The sequence below is a fragment of the Ovis canadensis genome, chromosome 1 (genome assembly GCF_042477335.2).
Source record: "Ovis canadensis isolate MfBH-ARS-UI-01 breed Bighorn chromosome 1, ARS-UI_OviCan_v2, whole genome shotgun sequence".
Taxonomy (NCBI): domain Eukaryota; kingdom Metazoa; phylum Chordata; class Mammalia; order Artiodactyla; family Bovidae; genus Ovis; species Ovis canadensis.
The window spans coordinates 276,076,002-276,096,324 of NC_091245.1; the positions used below are offsets into that span (position 1 = coordinate 276,076,002).

Genomic DNA, 20,323 nt, shown 5'->3' on the forward strand with positions numbered 1-20,323 from the left:
TAGTTGCAGCATGTGGGATCTAGTTCCTTGACCAGGAACTGAACCCAGGCCCCGTGCATTGCAAGCACAGAGTCTTAGCCACTGGACCACCAAGGAAGCCCCCTTTCTCTTCCTGTTTGGGTAGTTCTGGTAAGAGATTTGCTGAGATAAAGCCAGCTGTAAATTCAGTCTTGATATTCATAACTGGGGTATCTGGTTTGATTGTCTGAACTGTTCTTTTGTGGCGGAAAAGGGATCCACACCACCGATGACTGTGTTCAAGGGGAACAAGCGGCCTTACCAGAAGGACTGTGTGCTGATCATCAATCACGACACTGGAGAGTATGTGCTGGAAAAGCTCAGCAGCAGCATCCAGGTCAAGAAGACGCGGTATGTAAAAAAGCAGATAGAGGTTGCTGTGCTGTTTCTGTAGACTTACCTTGTCTATTCAGTTATTTTATAAGAGTGTGCCCGTCTGGGAACTTAGTGTCCTGTTGGCAGGCTCAGCAACTCCCACGTGTGTCTTCTCAGACAAGTCATAAAATGTCTTTTCCTCAAAGGCAATGAAAATAAATAATGTTTATAAGACCTGAAACGTAGAAGTCACTGGGGAGAGGGGTGTGCTTTATGATTAAGTCAGTTTTATTAATCTCATGGTTGTTGATACAGTACCACCAAAGGGATAAGATTTAAGTTTACAGACTTAAAATTATGAAAGAGTAATTGAGTAATATATATTCTTTTCTGGAGTGACAACATTAAATTTTCCTAAGATGCATTTGAGATTATTATAATATCAAAGCTGTACCTAATTTCTTTGAATAGTGAGCTCTCTTTTAATTTTTAACTTGACAGGCATTACATGTGTCATATGAGGCCAATTAGATTTTATTTTAAAGTCAAATTTTATTCTCTAAGTAGAAGTAACCTAGTGGTTCTATTAGTGATACAGTAATTACTGTACTAGAGTAAATTTTAAAGAGAGTGTTACGGTCTGATGTTTTTCTATGTATGCTTCCTCAAGCTGTTTTTCTTTGCTCATTCCACAAAAAGAAAAGGTACCCACCATTTACTGAGGTCTTATCACAGGCCAGGCACTGTGCTCGATGTTTTACACACATTGTCTAACTTTTGCAAGTAACTTTTGGAAAGGTGGTGTTACCTTCCACACACACGCTCACAGATGAAGAGACGGGGTCAGTGCACTGATGCCTGCGTGAGCTCAGGGCCACAGGGAGCTCTGCCGGGTGGATGCCACGGAGCCCCCTCCTGCTGCTCAGTGTGTGTTGGTAGATTACCTCCTCCAGCCAGGGGCTGCGGTTAGCCTGCCGGAAGCCTGATGGTTGTGGGGGTTTCTGTTACTACTCAGTGTCATCTGGGAACCAGCAGTGTTTTATCACTTAAGTGTTTGTTAAAAATACGAGATTTCAGGACCTATTAAGTCAGAGTCTGCACTTTAATAGAGATTCCCCAAAGTGGGGTCGCACAGAGTTGGACACGACTGAAGCGACTTAGCAGCAGCAGCAACAAAGTTTGAAAAATGCTGAGCTAGTCCATTTACAAAAGAAATTGTTGATGGATGGTACTTCCTAGGTCTGAGGTGGAATGCTCTGCCTGTCTGCCAGCAAGAGCTAGCCTGTGAAAAAATGAGCAAGTGGTAAATAGATAATGGGGAAAAAACTGCAAACAGGCCAGTATTTCCAGAGCTAGGTATCTTTAATAACTCATTTGCCTGTGGTTATAACTTTATAGTGTGCAGAAGTTGAGTAGTCACGTTTTCTGTTACTCAGACGGGTTCTCATAATCACAGTATATCCTACCTCACTGTCTTAGCTGCTGCTCGGTAAAGAAACGTGAGCTTGAGGGCAGCGAGCCTCGTATCCGTGTGTCTCTGGTGCACAATGCAGAACGGGTGCGGCGGAATGCGTAGTTGGTGTGGTGGCATTACAGGCACAGTCTTCTGAAGCCTGCGGTTCTGCAGCTGCTTCCAGGTACTTGGTAACTGGGGCAGATCTGAGAACCACTGTTTTTTGCCCCTCCAATTCACAGGCCGTTTCTCATTTCAGAGCTGAGGGGAGCAGTAAAATCCAAGCCCGAATGGAGCAGCAGCCCCCTCGACCCCCACAGCCGTCCCAGCCGCCACCACCGCCGCCGCCTCCGCCTCCACCTGTGCCATTCAGAGCGCCAACCAAGCCTCCGGCTGGACCTAAAACCTCTCCCTTAAAAGATAATCCCTCACCTGAACCTCAGCTGGATGACATCAAAAGAGGTAGAGGGCAGTTTCTGGAGCCCCGGTAGTAACTTGGAGGAGGGCACTGATGTTTCTATGGAGGTCGCAGGGCTGGTGGCGTGGGCGTTCTCTGCCACTGTAGCAGTTTATGCAGGGGTCACCTTTCCAGACGTGATGGGTATGCGGGGTTACCACTCACCTCGTTTGATAAGGGGGAGTTCAGAGACTTGGGCTGTGGCGCTGTTTGCAGCAGTCTGCTTAGAGGCCCGGGGTTTAAACAAGCCTGTCTACCATCTGAAGGTCCATATGGCACACCTTGAAGGCTTTGGAAGAAGAGAATTTCCAGGTGCTGGGGATGAAAACCAAGCAGGCCAATGTACATACAGTGTCTAGACTCCTCAGCCAGTGCTTTGTACTGACACACAGTGTGAAGTAGGGAAGCTCCATGAGGACCAGTGGCCTCGAAGGACTTAGCTGTCTGGTCAGGCTCTCTCCAGTGCAAGCCTGAGACAGAGCTCACCGTGGTTTTCTCCCCAACACAGTGGATGGTTTTAGTTGTCCAGGCTCTTAGAAAGTTATGAAGGTAAGTGTTGTATTTCATATTTTTGAAGTTTTATGAAATAAAATTAAACCCATAACAGCAGTAAACAGGGAAAGATAAAAAGTTGCCCTTGGGAAATTTGCCTTTTCCACCTTGCGGAAATACTGTCTCTTTGCAAATGAGATCACTCTGTGTGTGGGGCACAGTTGTTAAGCCTCTGGATTTTGTTTTTCCTCCTGGACTTTGGAATGCTGTCTGTGGAAGTTTTCACTTTAGCTGAATAGGAATTGGGCCATGAGTGGTTGGTTGTTGCCAGTTACGCTTAAAGGAACCATAGTCATTTAAGGTCTCGTGGTGTGTTTGGACAGGGGAATCTGGCATCTTCCCCAATGTGTTCTGTGGTGGGTCCTTAATACATTCACGGACACGGAAGTGGTCGGGTAAAACCTGTTCTTTCCCTGCTTTACGTTTGATACAAACGTAGCACCTGAAGGCATGGCTGTCCATCAGATGTGTAAAGAGGACAGAGGAGGAAGAAAAAGACGTTCTTGAGCAGCCTTGGCCCCTCTTACGAGCCTTGTGGGATGTGCAAGCTGGAAAGGACCCCAGAGGCTGTCTGCTCTGGCCCTTCCTTTTTCCAGAGCGTCCTGGAAAATTCATTGCCTTCCACCTGGGTCTGCCAGCTGGTTAGAGGTGGATCCAAAGCAAGTGCTCAGACCTTCCAGTTCCTGGTCAGATATTGCTCAGCCCCTGAGCAGAATATTGCTCTTCTCCTATTTGGTGTTTAATCCTGTTAGTCACAGTCTTTCTTTCTTAAGCAGATAAAGCCAAACAGACTTAACTCCATTTCTTAAAAGAATCATTATCTTGAACCAGTGTGTGTTTTGGGTACTTTGGGTGAATTAAATGTTTCCATTGTCTCTCCGGAGACGTGTTAGGGGTTTTTGTTTGTTGGTTTTGGTCATTTTGTTTGTTTTTAAGGGCTCGAGAGGCAGGAGCTCATCTTCAGGTATCCCTGGTTGCTCTGGGTTTTGCCCGTGCCCTGTGTACGGAAAGCTCGATGCGCTGACCCCGCCCTGTCGTCTATTCCAGAACTGAGGGCCGAGGTGGACATCATTGAGCAGATGAGCAGCAGCAGCGGGAGCAGCTCCTCGGACTCGGAGAGCTCGTCGGGGAGTGACGACGACAGCTCCAGCAGCGGCGGCGAGGACAGCGGCCCCGCGTCGCCCCCACAGCCTGCGCCCCCGCAGCCCTACGGCAGCCGGCCGGCCGTGGCCAACGGGACCGGAGCCACGCGGCCGCCAGGGAGCACGCAGCTCATGAGCACCCTCAGTAAGTGTGCCTTCCTGCTTCCAGCCGGGGCGGAGCTGGGAGGGCCGGCCGGAGCGGTGGCTTCTGTCTGTCTTATGCCAGAGTCTATAAACCATTTACAGCGTAAGAAAGGGTCCTGCAAAGACAGTTTGAAGCAGAAAGGAGCAAGTAAAGTCCCCAAGCAGTAAAAACAGGAAGCACAAAACTGAAACTCTGTTTCTTCTCTTTGCTTTTCTGTATTGGCACAAATTAAGTTTTGTGGATTCTGGGAAGTGCTGATATGTGAGTTTGGAACCAGCCAGCCTTGGGCAGGAGCGAAGAAAGGGACACTGTAGTGTCTGTGACCTTCGGCATAGCTGGTGGTGGTAAGGCAGAGGGGAACGAGAACAGCTGTCTTCATCTTGGACGCGGGGAGATGCCGGTCTGTGCGCTGTCCTCTCACCAGAGTCCCTGGAGCTGGGTGTCCTGGGCTGACTTCGGGATGTGTCATAACCCTGCTCCTGTGGGGCAGGCAGAGTCCCTCTCAGCTCCACACTGTAGCCGTCTAACAGACCCCCTTGTGTGGGGCCGGCCTTGTAGGCCTCTGTACGCTGGGGGCGAGAGCACTCCCCGCCTACTCCAACACACAGACACACTCGCGTGTGTGCCGGGCCCTACCGCCCTACTTGAGTGGGTTCAGCACTGTTGTGACGCCAGCGAAGGCTGTCTTCTGCCGTCTCACGATACAGGCTGAGCTTCTGGATTTCGGGTATCCTTGGCGCTCTTCCCCGTTGGCTCAGGAAACTAAGTTTTACACTGGACCTCTGGTATTCATACTGGAGAATGATCACAGCTCCTGTGACTGTGTAACTCAGCTCTTGGTTTTACCCAGTCAGTGCTGACCTTCCTTTCCTCCCAGAAAGTAAGAGCCGAAAATGGCTCAGTGCGTTTTACTCACCCCGTGCATGTCTAAGTGCCTTAAGCTCCTTTTTAGCCTCTACGGCTCTTTATTAGCTCTCCCGGCTTGTAGCTTTTCCAATGGCAAGACCTTAATCTTTACATACCACATATACAATAAAGGACGGAAGTTACCTAAACCAGGATCATCAACCAGAACCAACTTACAGACCCTGAAGTCACAGTAAATAGCACAAATTTCCTAAACCCTAATGTGAAAACATAGAGAGTGATGATGGCATTATTTTCCTAAATGGTAACGTGCATTATATTTTTTCCTCCAAAAAACAAATGGATCAGTTTGAACCTGCGTCAAATAAGAAATCTCAGAACTGAGTCTTCAGCTCCATTATGCTGAGCTGTTCACATGCACGTTACCTTCTTCGTAAGCGATGGTGCTCGGCTCTTCTGATTGGAACTACTCGCTTGTGCTGTGCCCTCCTTCCCATGTCTGGAACAGTAGGGGTCACCTTTATTGGTCTCAGACCTCTTTATGTCATAAAAATTATTGAGGACTCCAAGGAGTTTTTAGTAGCTTGTGTCCATGTTTTACCACATTAGAAATTAAAACTGAGACATGCTTAAAATACTCAGTAATTCATCTGAAAAAATCACAATCAGCCATATGATAATAAAAATAACACTTTTATGAAAAGTTTTCTAAATAAGAAAATATTCAGTGTGAAGAGTAACATTGCTTTAAAATTTTGCGAATCTCTTTTACAAAGTAGGGAGTCTTACATCTGCTTCTGCATTCAGCCTTGCCATCAGTTGTGTGGGTTGAAGTCGATGAAGAAAATCTGGCGTCACAAAGGTTTATAGTTAGAAAAGGGAGGAGCTTGGGGGTGTTCTGAAAGGGCCTCGGGGACCCTGGGGTCCTGAGAACACCCTGAGCGGAGGCGGCCCAGAGATCAGTGATCCAGAAATGTAGAAGTTCACTTTTGTTCTATTCTAGGTGGTATCAGCTGGGGTCCTGTGAGTCCTCTTATTCTTTTAGGTGGAAAATCTTTACATTCTTCACTTCTAAACCTAGATGTTGCACGCTGAACAAAATTTAAGGTTTTACAGAGCTCAGCAGTTCAGATCTGAAGTGTAAAGTAACGTGACTGTTCCAGCCAGAGGGGCTGGGGGTGTGTGTATGCTGCGTTAGCAGGTTATTGGCGTAGACAGAATTTAGCTGCCTGACCAGGAAACCCAACTGGGCATTATTATTTTCACTCTTATGAAGAAACCTGATATGAACAATTCCACTAAGTAGTCAATTTATGGCTAGTTTTTACTGTTTATTGAGACATGTAAACACTGTGTAACCCAGTCCTTCCCCGCTCTGCCTCAGTGCGCAGTATTGCTGTCCTTTGCAGATGCAAAAATAGCAATTCTTTTAAAACTTTGACGGCACCAGTTTTGTGGCTGAGCCAAATCAGTTTTCCTCCATAATTAAACTGAACCAGCCTGGTGTTACTGGAGCATGAGAGCCCAGACGGGCAACCAAAGAACCATGGGGGCGTTGTTTTTAAACTTGTGTCCTTTTGGTCTGATTCTGTTTTCTCTTTATAGGAAATGACTTGCAGTTGAGCGAGTCTGGCAGTGACAGTGATGACTAGAGCCGGATCTTTTGAAATCAACTTTTTGGTGCACAGATCTGCCGCGAGAACAGGCTGCTTTAGCGTGCAGTCCACGCTGAGAGGAAAATGTGGGGATCATGACTCTAGGAGGAATTGGAGGCTCTGAAGCACTCAGATGTGCATGTCTTTAACTTAGTGGTGATGGGTGATTTTCTCACGTAATTTTTGAACAATCTCAACGTTTCAAAGTTTTAAGTAGATCTATAGCAGAACTAACAGAATTGTATCTCTATTTGGTTAACACTGTTAATGGAAACCAGACAAATGTGCCCTGGTCTAGGTTCCTCAAAGGCCACTTCTGGCCAGTGCTTCAGTGTCAAACCTTAGCAGCCACCAATGTGGCCAAATGGTTTGCCCCAGTGAAAGGAGGGGTCGGGGGAGAGGGCAGCCTCAAACCCCAGCACAGACGCGTGTTCCAGCCACTTCCAGCTATGGACCTGCGGTGGTGAGGAGGTTCTGCCTGACCCAGCCTGGCAGGCCTGTGTGGAAACGGACTTCAGGAAGGGGTACGAGAGCGTCCGTGGGGGGGGCCTGGAGTCGTGGCTCAGACCCATGCCTGCAGATGAGGAAGGGACGTGCGTGGCTGGTGTGGGGCCAGTGTCTTGCCCCAGGCCAGGCCTTCCCACTGCTGCCCCTAAATCTCTTACTGGAACCAGAGAGTCTTGTCCATGGGCCTGTGTAAGAGCTGTGTTGTGCATCAGAGCTTTTCCTGGATTCCAAAAGATAGAAGTGTGGGCTCCTTCTCTCCAGTTTCGATCCACGCAGTCCCTGAATACATCAGTCCCTCGTGAGTGGGGTGGGGAGCAAAGGAAGCCAGCAGCCATGGTGCTGATGCCCACGACTCGCTTAAACTGGGGCTTTCAGCTCTGCATGGGTCCATAACGCGGGCTTCTTTCGGAGGCTGCCAGCGGGGACGAACGGGAGGGCTGAGGTGAGGAGGCCTCTGGGCACATGGGCCAGCAGCTGCTCTCCAGACTGCGGTCTGGGTGGGAGGCACGCAGTGTGCAATGAGCAGGTGTTGGCAGGGCTCCCCAGTTCTTGCTTTTGCACCGCTGTTGGTGTTTGAGTCCCAAGTGGCTTGTTTTTTATACACAACCAGAAGAAAGTCACGGGATTGCCTTCTGCGGTGTGCCATTTCCAGATGAATCCGTTATGGGGGGGAACTGGTCACTAGGAAGCGTTCCGTACACAGTGGATGTGTGATAAGTCTTCCCACAGTCAGTGCATTAGTGTGGAGTCACCCACTTCTGTCATTTGAATGATTACGTCCTGAGAAATGTCTGTTGGCTTCGATTTAGCCGTATTGAGAACGTGAAGACTGACCTTTCTCCCGCTGGTGACCTCTCCCTCCTTGGCTAGTGGAAGGAAGCAGTCTGGACCCAGGAAGGAGCTAGGTGATTGGTGGCAGGGGCTTTGAGTTGAGCCTCACAAAGTCACCTGTGTCCCTTGCACGGTGGCTCCAGTAAGCTAGAGCGGGGGCCGGGCAGCCACCAGCTGCGCTAAGGGCTCACGCCAGCGCCTGTGCTGGGTCCTCTGCCCGTCATGCAGCTTCATGGAGTTCATGGCAGGTAGGAACTTACTTACAATGAATTGGTTGTTTTTAATTTCTTGATAATGACAAGGTCGTGGTTGTGTGTTAGTCACTCACTCATGTCCAACTCTTTGCGACCCCATGGACCGGAACCCGCCAGGCTCCTCTGTCCATAGGATTCTCCAGCAAGAATACTGGAGTGGGTTGCCATTTCCTTCTCCAGGGGATCTTCCTGAGTGAGGAATCGAAGCCAGGTCTCCTGCACTGCAGGGGGATGCTTTCCTGTCTGAGCTGCCAGGGAACCCCGAAGGTGATGGTTGGGAGACGTGAATTGTTTCTGGATGTGGGCATTGTTTCACCGCTCTTCACTTGCTCAGGCTGGGACGGGCACCGGGAACTTGGACTAAAGCTAGATCTATTTAAGTCTCTCCCTCTTTTCCTCCCCTCAGAGGCTTGATGTGCGTGGCCAGCCTGGGGTCTGGGCCTGTCCAGGGTCTGCTGGTGCATCGGCAGTGCCTGCCGATGGCCTGTCGGGGGTGGGCTCTGCATGCAGCCCCCGCCCCATCCCCGCGTGCCGGCCCTACAGGCCTGTCACAGCAGCTGGCCCAGCCCCAGTTCTGTTCTCTGCACAAGTCTCTGCCGGTTGCCTCTGCACGCCCTCCAGCTTTGCCCTGCAGGGTAAGGAATCCTTTCTTTTTGGAAATGGAGCCTCCAGCCTCACAGACTCCCCCTCATGAGTGCCCTCCTGCCAGCCAAGCTGGACCTGTTCTTCCTGCCTCTGTGCCTTGTCAGCCACCTGCCCTGGCCCCGCTCACGGGGCTCTGTGGGTGCCACCAGCCCACACGGACCTTCCCCTTGCTCAAGTGCTGGTTGGCGCAGACCCCGGGCGGGCCCTGTGGTTCTCCTCTCTCTTCCCTGGAGCTCGCGGGAGCAGACTGGAGAGGCTCATGGCCTGGTGGGAAGAGGGCACAGAACCGCGGGGACACTCCTGGCTTCTGGGGACAGCTGGAGACTGTCCGACTGAAGTGTTAAAACGGCCTTTCCTTTGTTCTGTGTACCATCTGTCACTGGGTGCAGTGAAGTGTGATGACTTCAGTCCGAAGCATCTGAGGAGCCATGGCAAGCAAGCCGCTGTACTGGCGTGGTTCGGGGAAACAGACTAGAGCTGTGTCAGGACGCCACTCATCAACTCTTTTATTTCTGTAGCAGAATCATTTTTTTAAAGTGTAGTTTTAATGTGTATGTGTTTCAGTGGTGGGAAAACTTGAAAATTCCAAGATCCTTATTACTTCCGTATTTGAGAGGCTGCCTAAGTAGGGTGTGGGGGGGGTGTGCATGTGATGTATTTATTACACTATCTGAAAGGGTAATTGTGTCTCATGTGGGTATGCACCAGGTACAGCCACAGTGTATGTTTCCGTTTGGTGAGAAAGGTAGGATCCATAAAACTCAGGCCTTAACCAGTAGGTTGGACGACAAGACCAATTGAAATGTCATGAAATGTCTTTGTTGCTCCTGTTATTTCTGTCTTGAATTCATTGTCTCGTTCTTTAATGATTATTAAAATCTTGTGCCTGAAAGTTTTATTTTGCTTAATTATGAAGTAGACATGCATGTTTATATTTATGCAAAATATTTGCTGTAAAGGTTTTTTTTTTTGGTTTACTCTTTTAAAAAAAATCACTATATTTAAGTAAAAAATGAAGGTCAGCAATATACATTTCTTGAGTTTTCTTTTTTTACTAGAAATCGATCTAGGAGTCTGAAAAATGTAGGGTTCTGCCGGGGTCCAGCCCCGGTGGATCCAGGGAATTCAAAGGGTGGATGGAGTTGGCGAGGAAAAAACTTATTTATTTATTAATATAAGATTAGATTAGGAACAAATAGTGTAGTAGGAAGATTAAGTGGAGAAAGAGGGCTGAATAACTTGGTTTACGCGGAAGACCAATAAAATTCCAGACAAGGAATTTGCACCATCTACGTTGGGCCACCGGCGCCCGCTTAAATATCTAAGGGTGCCTCGCCTTAGGCTCCCTTTCGCGCGGGTTTTAACAGCCAGGGCAAGTAAGTAGACTTGGCGAGCCTCCGCGCCCCAGATGGGAATTCAGCCTGAAATTAAAGTAAAGAGGAGAGGGAGGGAGAGGGAGAAAAAGAGAGAGAGAGAGAGAGAGACACGGGGGAAACCAGTCCAGCGACTGGCTCCAGCCCCAGTTGTTCAGAAGGCCTTTTATACTTTTGATAAAACATGGAGATCAGTGGGTAACACAAAGTTATGCAGGGTTAACAGTTCAGACTCTTATCAAAACCAGGCTTTTCTCTCTGCATACCTAATTGTATACACAAGTCTTAGGTGATTTACATCATCTTCTGGCCAAAAGGGCCAATTAACATTTTACAGCCTTTTTTCTGATAAGGGTTTATCAATCAGAAGACTTATTTGTGTTGATCTTCCCAAAGTCTGGTGCCACTCTCAGAAAGCACTAAATAAAGTTACATTCTTACATAGCAAAGATACAGCAGGTTATAACAAGAGAAAGGAGTACAGTGATTTATAACAAAAGAAAAGTAATTAACTCAAAAGTCTAGTGTTGCTAACATCAAAACTACTATACTCCTTTTTCTATATCCCAATTACATTGATTAATATCCTTCAGGTGTTAAAAGATAAAAAATATGGAGGCCTGGCAACAGTCATTGACTCAACAGTGAAAACCCATCACCAATATGATTTTTAACTTTAGAAAAGGCTCTGTATCTTTAAGATGCTTTTAAGCTTTATGCCTCTCGAGGATGGGGGGCTGTAAGCAATTCACAAGCTGTGAGAGGTCTAGGGAACCTGTTAGGCAAGCTAGAGAGCGATCAGGGGGTTTAACTGAAACATCCCTTTCAAATGCAGAAGACTAAAGCTCTGAGTTGACTTTTTTCCAGAGAATATCGGAAAAGTGGAAAAGCCGAGCACAAAAGCCGGCAGATTTTTGTTCTTTTGTTGGGGTACATGCTTAGGAATTTCCAGGGGGACCCCTGAAGTCTGATCACGCCTTGCATGTGTCAGCTTCCTTCCTCATGACCTTGTCACGGGCGGGATTCCTCACGCTGGCTTCCGGCAGGGTTCTGTTAAGAATCCTTTGTGCTTAAGGCTAATTATCTAAATTGATTCCCTTTTTAATTTGGTGTTTCTGATCGTTAGGATTTATACTTCTGTTTTAAGAGGCGTGAAGATCAGAACTAAAGGACAGCTGTAGCAAGCCGCATGGAGTCTGAGGCTGTACTGGTCTGAGAACCCTGGGGGCATTAAACTGACTCCCTAGATGTGTCTCCTAGTCGCTTTAGCTCACCTGGACCGCCATGCTGCAACAGAGGGCTCACGCACACCCCTGACCCCCAGTTGACACAGTCTGGAAGCGACCCCCCTGCCTCCTCGCGCTCCACACCTGGGCTGCAGCAGCACCCACTCCTGTCTGGTGGTCTTGGTGCCCCTGACAACTCCCAGGCTGGAAGTGACCACGTTCCTTTTGAATTCGCTGGTGTCTTTGACCTGTTGGGTGCTCGGTGGATTTGGGCTGAACACAGTTACACACTCAGAGAACAAGGCTAGGAATCCTTGGCCACGTACCCTGCAAGTGTCTCCCATGCCATGGGAGACAGCCCAGACTCTCGGGAGTGGCGGTGCGTGTCCATCACCTAAGGGAGTCTGATCCTCAGTGAACTGTTGCCGTTACAGCAGTAGGTAACAAACCATCCCAAAGCTGGACGCTTAAGATAGTAAGTATTCATTTTGCAATTTAGACTGGATCTGGCTGGACGGTTCTGGTCTTGATCCCTTCCTGTGCCTGGGGTCTGACAGATCGGTCTGGGGTGACCTCAGCCCACACAGCGCGGGCCGCTCAGGTCAACTCCATGTCCCATCCTCCAGGGGCCGGGCCTGGGCACCTGGCCATGGCAGCGGCAGGGGCTCTGGACACCACGACTGCTGACACCTCATTGACCAAAGGAGGTCACTGGGCTGAGTTCAGGATCAAGGGCGGCAGGAACCCATGGAGGAAAGACAAACTTCACTGGATCTCGGGAGCTGTGGCAATTATTGGGTGATTACTGCAGTCATTCTCCACCTGCCCCACCCTGCCCCGCCCTGCCAGTGGGTGGCGTGTCCCCAGCTTGCCTGGGAACCTTGGGCCACAGGATCGCTAAGGCTGCTCCGGCCTCTGGCTTTTCTCCTGGCCAGATGGGTGGATGGAAGGCCAGAGGAGCTAAGGCAGACCTGAACTGATCCCTGCAGAGGGTGCCAAGCCCAGGCCACGGGCTCCCGTAGGGCCCCGTCCATTCACTGCATGTGGTTTGCTAACCTACCCTTTCCAACCCAGTGCGCCGCTCTGATTACCTATTGCTAAGTATCAAATTGACCCAAAACTTTGTGGCTTAAAAAGATAGCCATTTCATATGATGGAATCTTTTAGAACTAGAACAGAGCTGGGCTGGGCAATTTTGCTTTCTGTGGCTTCAACTGATGTTAGTCAGCAGATGGACAGGCCCGCCTTCTCTCCTGTGTCTGGCCCGCGGCGGGGTTGCCTGGACGCAGGCTTGTTTGGGGCCACACCTGGCCTCTCTAGCAAGGCCGGCTGAGGGAGCGTGTCGTCCTAACGCTGATTGCTTCCTGTAGGACATGTGTTCTGAGAAGCTGCATGGCCTTTTATGACCTGGCCCCGAAGTCACACCTCCACAGTGTTCTATCGGTCAGAGCCGTCAAAGGCTCACCGAGATTCAAGAGGAAGGGACACAGACCCATCCTCCTTCAATGAATGAAAGAGCTACTCACTCAGGGTCCCCAGCTGTCTCCCCTGCATTTGTGGCCTTGTCTGCTTTGGGCTCCAAAATCACTGCAGATGGTAACTGCAGCCATGAAGTTAAAAGACGCTTACTCCTTGGAAGGAAAGTTATGACCAACCTAGAAATGAGGTTGCACAGAGTCAAACATGACTGAAGCAATTTAGCATGCATGCATGCATTGGAGAAGGAAATGGCAACCCACTCCAGTATTCTTGCCTGGAGAATCCCAGGGACAGAGGAGCCTGTGGGCTGCCGTCTATGGGGTTGTGCAGAGTCGGACATGACTAAAGTGACTTAGCAGCAGCAGCAGCAGACAGCATATTAAAAAGCAGAGACATTACCAACAAAGGTCCATCTCATCAAGGCTATAGCTTTTCCAGTAGTCATGTGTGGGTGTGAGTTGGACTATAAAGAAAGCTGAGCACCGAAGAATTGATGCTTTTGAACTGTGGTGTTGGAGAAGACTCTTGAGAGTCCCTTGGACTGCAAGGAGATCCAACCAGTCCATCCTAAAGGAAATCAGTCCTAAATATTCTTTGGAAGGACTGATGCTGAAGCTGAAACTCCAGTACTTTGGCCACCTGATGTGAAGAGCTGACTCATTTGAAAAGACCCTGATGCTGGCACAGATTGAGGGCAGGAGGAGAAGGGGACAACAGAGGATGAGATGGTTGGCTGGCATTACCGACTCAATGGACATGAGTGTGAGTAAACTCCGGGAGTTAGTGATGGACAGGGAGGCCTGGCGGCAGTCCATGGGGTTGCAAAGAGTCAGACACGACTGAGCAACTGGACTGGACTGAACTGTGGTGGTTCTCAGGTGAGACATCTACCCAGAGCAGGCTCCTAGGTCCCCTGTCCAGCAGCATCAGCATCCCTGGGATCTTGTTAGAGACCCGAATTCTCACACCCCAGACCTGCTGGGTCAGAATGACCAGCCCTTCAGCTCATTCTGACGAACCCTAAATCTTGAGAACCACCGCCCCAGGATATAATTCCCTTGATAAGCCTCAGTGATGACCTGTGACCACGATGACTGCCGGGAACTTCCCATCTAGTTGTTGGATGAAGGTGACTGGGGTGGGACACCCGTGGAGTGTGGTAGGTACTGTTTATAAGTTGGAACATCGAAGACAAAATTCATCATTGCCCTTGAAATGACTAGGGGCAGAATTTCACTGTGATGTGGGCTCCTTTCCCTTTCTGTGAAGGGACTGGGGCAGGCGGGGAAGAGAGGCAGGGGAAATGGCTGGTTTGGTAAGGTTGTTTCTTAGAGGCTTGTCTAAAAGTCAGCTGCCTGGGGCTGAAAGGAGCGCAGGTGAGCCCCCAGAGAGAAAGCCCCTTTGATAAAGGCAGCGTGCGTCCTTTTCCTCTGTTTCTCAGGGGGTTGGGTGCTGGATGACCTGATGGGTGTGTATGTGTGCTTAATCGCTCAGTCTTGTCTGACTCTTTGCGACCCCATGGACTGTAGCCCGCCAGTCTCCTCTGTCCATGGAATCCTTCAGGCAAGAATACTGGAGTGGGTTGCCATGCCCTCCCTCCTCTAGGGGATCTTCCCAACCCAGGGATCGACCCCAGGTCTTGCACACTGCAGGCAGGTTCTTTGCTGTCTGAGCCACCAGGGAGGCCCAACTCGTCATTCCTTCACTCCTGCATGGTGTGTGCCCCCCACCCCCGCCCCAGCCCCGCCAGGATGGTTACACACAGGTGTGCGTGGGGGACTAGCCCACACCCTGGAGCCTCTGCGTCCGTGGTGATAACCTGGCTGCTCCAGGGTAACAGCTTCCTTGGTGAGTCGCTGAGGTCCTCGAGCTGTGCACTCATTGTTATCACACAAAAGGAAGATCTGAGTTTCCTTGAAACTTTAAATCTGTTCCGTCCACTCTAGGGGAGGGCTCGGGTGGATAACCCAAGTAAAGCAGTCACTGGGGTTGGCTCGTTAATTGTGACGAAATGTGGAGGGTTAAGCAGTTTGACCCACGTGTGCCCTGCTCTCAGGGTGATGGATGACAAGTGTGCCTGCCCCAAGATGCGCAGAAATTTCATCCTGCCATCTTCCCAAGCCTTGGCTCTTCTGTCCTCATTACCAACTTTCCTGCAGAGACTGCTTACCAAGTTGTTACTCAAACAACTTTGCCTGGGGTCAAACCCCATCCCCACACTTCCTTAGTGATGATGGGAGCACCTGGGCTGGTGTAGGGTATCCCAGCCAGGGGTGGATCCTTGGGGATCAGTTTAACAGAGCTTGGGCTCCCATTACTGGTGAAAGAGTAAAAAGGCAGTTCAGACTGGGAGAGCGCAAGTCAGCCCCCATGCCCTGTTCACAGACTGCAGGCCCAGCCATTGGTAACTGAGAGTTAGCAGGAAGCAATCTGTCCCCCGGTCACTGCAGCTCTGAAGGGTCATCATCACGCCTTCTTTCCAGTGACACCCCCAGCCTCACCTTGTCACTCTTGCCACCCACGCAGAAATCACTGCGAAGCTTTGAGACTAAAATCACGGGCTGTCAAAACTTTGCAGTCTGTAAGCCTGTCGTAAGTCAGGAAGCTTATTATGAAGTAAGACAGAAAGAGAAAGACCAATGCTGTCTTATCAATGCATATACACGGAATTTAGAAAGACGGTACTGTTGATCCTGCATGCAAGGCAGCAAAGGAGACACAGATGTGAAGAACAGACTTTTGGACTCTGTGGGAGAAGGCGAGGAGGGGATGATTCGAGAGGATGGCACTGAAACATGGGCATTACCACATGTGAAATAGATGAATGACCAGGGCAAGTCTGATGCATGAAGCCGGGCACCCAAAGCCAGTGCTCTGGGACAACCCAGAGGGAGGGGGTGGGGAGGGAGGTGGGGGGGGGAGGTTCAGGATGGGGGACACATGTATACCCGTGGCAGATTCATGCTGATGTACGGCAAAAACCATCACCATATTGTAAAGGAATTATTCTCCAATTATACGAAGTTGATTTTAAAATAAAATGAAAAAAAAAAAAGGAATGTTCCATTCTCGCCTGGAGGACCTGAGCCGTGTGCACCCCTTCACCAGAGAGGCGGTTTCAGTTTCTGCCCTAGATGCAGAGCTTCCGAGAGAGGTTTTCAGGAACAACATCTCGAGTTTTTCATAACTTTATAGTTTTCCACCAGTCTCTGAAATTCAGCACAATGCTGAATAAGGTACAATTATTCCCAGTGCATGGCCTTCCCAGGTAACTCAGTGGTAAAGAATCTGCCTAAAATTCAGTGGATGCAGGTTCAATACCTGAGTCAGGATGATCACCTAGAGGAGGAAATGGCAACCCACTCCGGTGTTTTGGCTGGGAAATCCCATAGACAGAGGAGCCTGGTGGGCTACAGTCCCATGGGGTCACAGAGAGTTGAACACAACTTAGCAACAACAATTCCCAGATGAGAACTGAGACTCACATGAGAAAGCAGAGACTCAGAGACATTAGGCAAATTAAGTAGGATAGTCTCCCTGGGGACAGAGCCAGGGTTCAAATCCAGATTTGTGCATCTAAGTCCTCTGGTTTTCTTCACAAGCTACACCACATCTTTCATGACCGGCCTCACCCTCAGAGAGCCAGCCTCTCCAAGTAGACCCATAAGAACCAACCCGGAGCCTTCTGGAGGGGAGGGCTGCCAAGGGTTCACCCTAAGTGGCTCAGCACCCATTCCTGCCAAACGGAAAAGCAAAACCAGAGAGACGGGTCCTGTAATAGACCTGTGTACTCAGCCCCCAGGCTCCATTCCTGCTCCCTGACACCCAGTCCAGCAGCCACCCCCTCCCCACACAGCCTATGTGCTTCTGGAAAATTCCCAAGGTGTGGGCTAAGGGTAATCTTAAAACTTGTGCCATCCTGCATTCAGGAACCCAACTATGATCTGATCAGCAGGCAGCTTTTTTTCTGATAATAGGAACTGGTTCAAGAATGGGCGTGTCAACAAGACTCAGGTCAAGAAGACTCAAGACAAGATTTTCTGGGGACTCCTCGGGAAAAAAAATCGAAGTTCTTGAGAGCCACTGGAATAGATGTTCTGTCTTCCTGTGGACATTGCAAGCTGCAGATGTCAGCCTGAAACTGGAGCAGTCAGCTTGTGGCCACCCTAACATGAACAGGAGAGGTGCAGAGAGCTGAGAGGACAGATCAAGCAAAGAGACAGAGCAAGAGCCTTGATTGAACTTTCCCGACTTCCAATCCACTCCTAGAACTCACATTGGTGATCTGAGCCAATAAATTCTACCCTACAGTTTAAATCAAAGTTGGATTTTCTGCTACTTGCCAGCAAGAGCATCTGGACACAGCCTCCTTTGGCGACTGTATTCTGAAGGCCTTGCCATTCTCAGCCACTCTGCCTGATAGCTGGAGAGTAGCTGAGGGAATCCATGACCCGTCCGAGGACTAGCCCAGTTACAGCCCGAGGGCAGCGTCCACCAGCAGAAATCATCAGTTGGAGGTGGAGGGAAAGTCAGCCTCTGTCTCGCGTTTCTCAGGGTAGGAAACGGAGGCTGTGGGAAGTGATGGACCAGGCGTGAACCAGGCATGGGGGTCTCGCAGCTCAGCACCCTCCCAGCCCCTCTAGCCCAATTCAGCTCCTTGCATGACCAGCAGACGACCCCGGGAGGTGTTCCTGTGATGGCCAGGGGCCCCCACCCCTGGGGAAGCTGTCCCCTAACACCGCGGAGCTGGCATTCATGGGGGCCCAGGGCCCACCTTCCCCGAGCTTTCATCTTCCCATTTCAGAACCCTGAAGGGGAAGAACGACTCTACAGATGGTCTTAACACCTTGAATCCTCTCCGGAGTCTTTCAAAACTCTCCCTAGAAACATCAGAGCTAGAGGCAGGCCCCCCTCTCATGCTGTGGGGTCCCAGGACCAGAGCGTAGATGGGGACTCCCACACAACAGGAGTACCTACATGAGGATCAGGCTGACAAACTTATGCATTAAGTAGGCTCTGCTTACCTGACAATACAACTTCATAAAGACCTGGCCCTCTTAGATTCCTCAGTCTCCCATGGCCCCTCAGGGAGAGCAGTCCCCAGCCCAGCCCCGCCCCAGCCCACCTCACACCAGGATGTGTGTGCATGTGGAGGCCTAGCCTGTGTGCCCAAGCTCCATCGATGACCCCTGCAGACAGCCTGTCCCCGGCCACCACCTCCCTCACGCTGACAGGTACGTGTGAGCCACACTCAGGAGGACAGGCGTGCAGAGAGGGCCATGCAGCCCTGCAAACAGGCTCAGGACCACTCAGGTGGGGAGTGGGGTGTCCTGGTACCTGCAGCCTTGTGGGGAGGCTCACAGCCAGAGGAAGGCCAGAACAGTGCCCCCCAAGCACTGGGACCCAGGACGTGGCCCCTCCTGGCCAGCTCCGAGGGCAGTATTGGATCTGCATTATTTCCTACAGGAGATGGTAGAACAAAGTTGGGGCAGGGCTGGCTGAGCAAACTGGGCTGAGTTGGGCTTGGTGACCTGGGACATGAGTGTCCTTCCTTGGACATTAGTTGTCCCTAGGGGAGCAGGACTCCTTCCCATTCTAGAACCCTCTGTGGAGTCTGGGAACCAGACTTGATTTCAGAGCCCTCATCCTATCCAGGAGTCCTAGGACGGCAGCCCAAACCCCCAGGGAAGAGAGAGCCACAGCTGGGAAGTACACGGCCTTTTATTTCTTCATTTCCCATCCAGAGATGCTGGGATGAAGGCGGTGGCTTCACATGGGAAAGACGTGGGCCGTGGAATATCAATCAGCCCAGGACTTGGAATAGAGGCGGAAGGACCCAGACTGACCAACGCGTCCACCTCTGGGGACACCACCCCCGGGCCCACCCCGCCCACGACAGGCCGGCAGCACAACTGCCAAGCGCCCAGGACACGGGCACGCTGAACAGTCTGAACACACGGGCGGGAGGGTCCGTCCATCTGGGAGCAAACAGGTCCATGAGGTTGCAGTGGGGAAGACGTGTCTCCCAACAACAGCTAAGCCCCACTCAGGGGATACGACGGTGGAAGGCAGCTCAGGGACGCGCAGGACTAGCGATCCTGTAGAAACGGGGCTCAGGCGCGCGCACGCGAGGACAAAGCCACGCGCCGCGCAGACCGGGAGGGAGGTCCCAGGGCTCCGGGAGTGGCGCCCTGGACAGACGCCGGCGCGGCCCGGACGGGAAAGCCCGACGGCGCGGCTGCTGGCGCACGTCCCGAAGGAGAGATGGATGGACACTGGGACGTTCACAGGACGGAGACCGCGCGCGCAGAGCCAGGGGAGGTCAGGACGGCGCCGGGCCGGGAGCCCTGAGAGCGGCCCCTTCTGGAAATGTCCAGAAGAAGGCCGATGCTCTGCGCTCGTCCGCGCGGCTGCAGAGCGCGGGGTGGGCCGCCGTGCCAGTACTTATTCACATTTGGGGCGCTTGCCTAGGGAACCGCCTCCGCCTGAGGCTGCGGCCAGCTCAGGGGCGGGGTGGGGGGGCGCGGGGAATCTCTCAGCGGGCCAAGATCTGGGGCCACCTCCAGAGAACCCGTCTCCCTACCCGGTGGTTCCCAGGCCCGGGGAGCCCCCCGCCAGCGGCCGGGGAGATGCCTGCGTTTCCAGAGGTCACAGGGGCGGAGAGGCTGCCCCTCCGGACGCCCCCCGCGGACGGGAGCAAACAGTCCATGTGAGCCTAACAGTGCGGAGCCAAGTCTGCGACGTCGGGAAGGCAAAGCGCCCTGCGGGCATGTATATTCGTCCCGCCGCAAGGTCACGCTGGGCGCGGGGTGGAGGCCGGGGGCTTGGGGGTGAAGACAGGGCGCGGGGGTCCTCGGTTCCTCCATTCGGCCTGCGTTACAAGCTTGTCTTAGCAGCGAGAGTTTGCCTTTGTTTCTGTGGCACGAAGGCGGTGGACACTGGACCAGGTCGGGGCGAGGTCAGTCAGTCTGCTGAGAGCGGAAAAGCTGCTGGCGGCGCTGCAGGGCACCGCCTCCTCCTGGGGGCCCTCAGGTGAAGTAGCGGCAGGGCGTGGAGTCGATGAAGCAGTACGGGGTGCAGCGCAGGTCTCCGTACGACCTGGGGGAGGACACGGGGCAGTGGGCAGGAGGAGCCCGGGACGCAGCCACGTCCTGGGACTCCGCTGCAACCTCGGCAAACGGCTGCTCCCCCTGCCAGCTGCCTAAGGGCCTGGGGCAGCCGGGTCCAGGCTTCCGGGGCTTTCCCCCTTGAGCACAGCCGAGGGGTCTGGGGGCATGGGCTTGGTGGGTAGGCTTGCCCTGGACGCAGCCTCTTGGAGACAACCGCCCCCTCCTCCAGCTCCGTCCTTAGACGGCTCCGCACTATTCCTAAGCTGTCTAGTTTGGCAGCCACTGGCCACAGATC

General features: G+C 51.6%; 2 protein-coding genes across 5 annotated transcripts in view; one reads left to right on the forward strand and one right to left on the reverse strand.

Annotated features, from left to right (window-relative positions):
* Positions 1 to 9,869, forward strand: part of EAF1 (ELL associated factor 1) — a 13,971-nt gene extending 4,102 nt beyond the window's left edge. Inside the window, exons 3-6 of the mRNA XM_069568593.1 lie at positions 233 to 369; positions 2,046 to 2,248; positions 3,843 to 4,082; positions 6,555 to 9,869. Of these exons, the coding sequence (XP_069424694.1) occupies positions 233 to 369; positions 2,046 to 2,248; positions 3,843 to 4,082; positions 6,555 to 6,601 (627 nt within the window). The 3' untranslated portion in view covers positions 6,602 to 9,869. The remainder of the gene's footprint in view (positions 1 to 232; positions 370 to 2,045; positions 2,249 to 3,842; positions 4,083 to 6,554) is intronic.
* Positions 9,870 to 18,622: 8,753 nt separating this feature from the next.
* Positions 18,623 to 20,323, reverse strand: part of COLQ (collagen like tail subunit of asymmetric acetylcholinesterase) — a 65,835-nt gene continuing 64,134 nt past the window's right edge. For all 4 annotated transcript variants that reach the window (XM_069568564.1, XM_069568574.1, XM_069568541.1 and 1 more), the window contains exon 17: positions 18,623 to 20,017. In XM_069568564.1, coding sequence (XP_069424665.1) covers positions 19,948 to 20,017 — 70 coding nt within the window. In that variant the 3' untranslated portion in view covers positions 18,623 to 19,947. The remainder of the gene's footprint in view (positions 20,018 to 20,323) is intronic.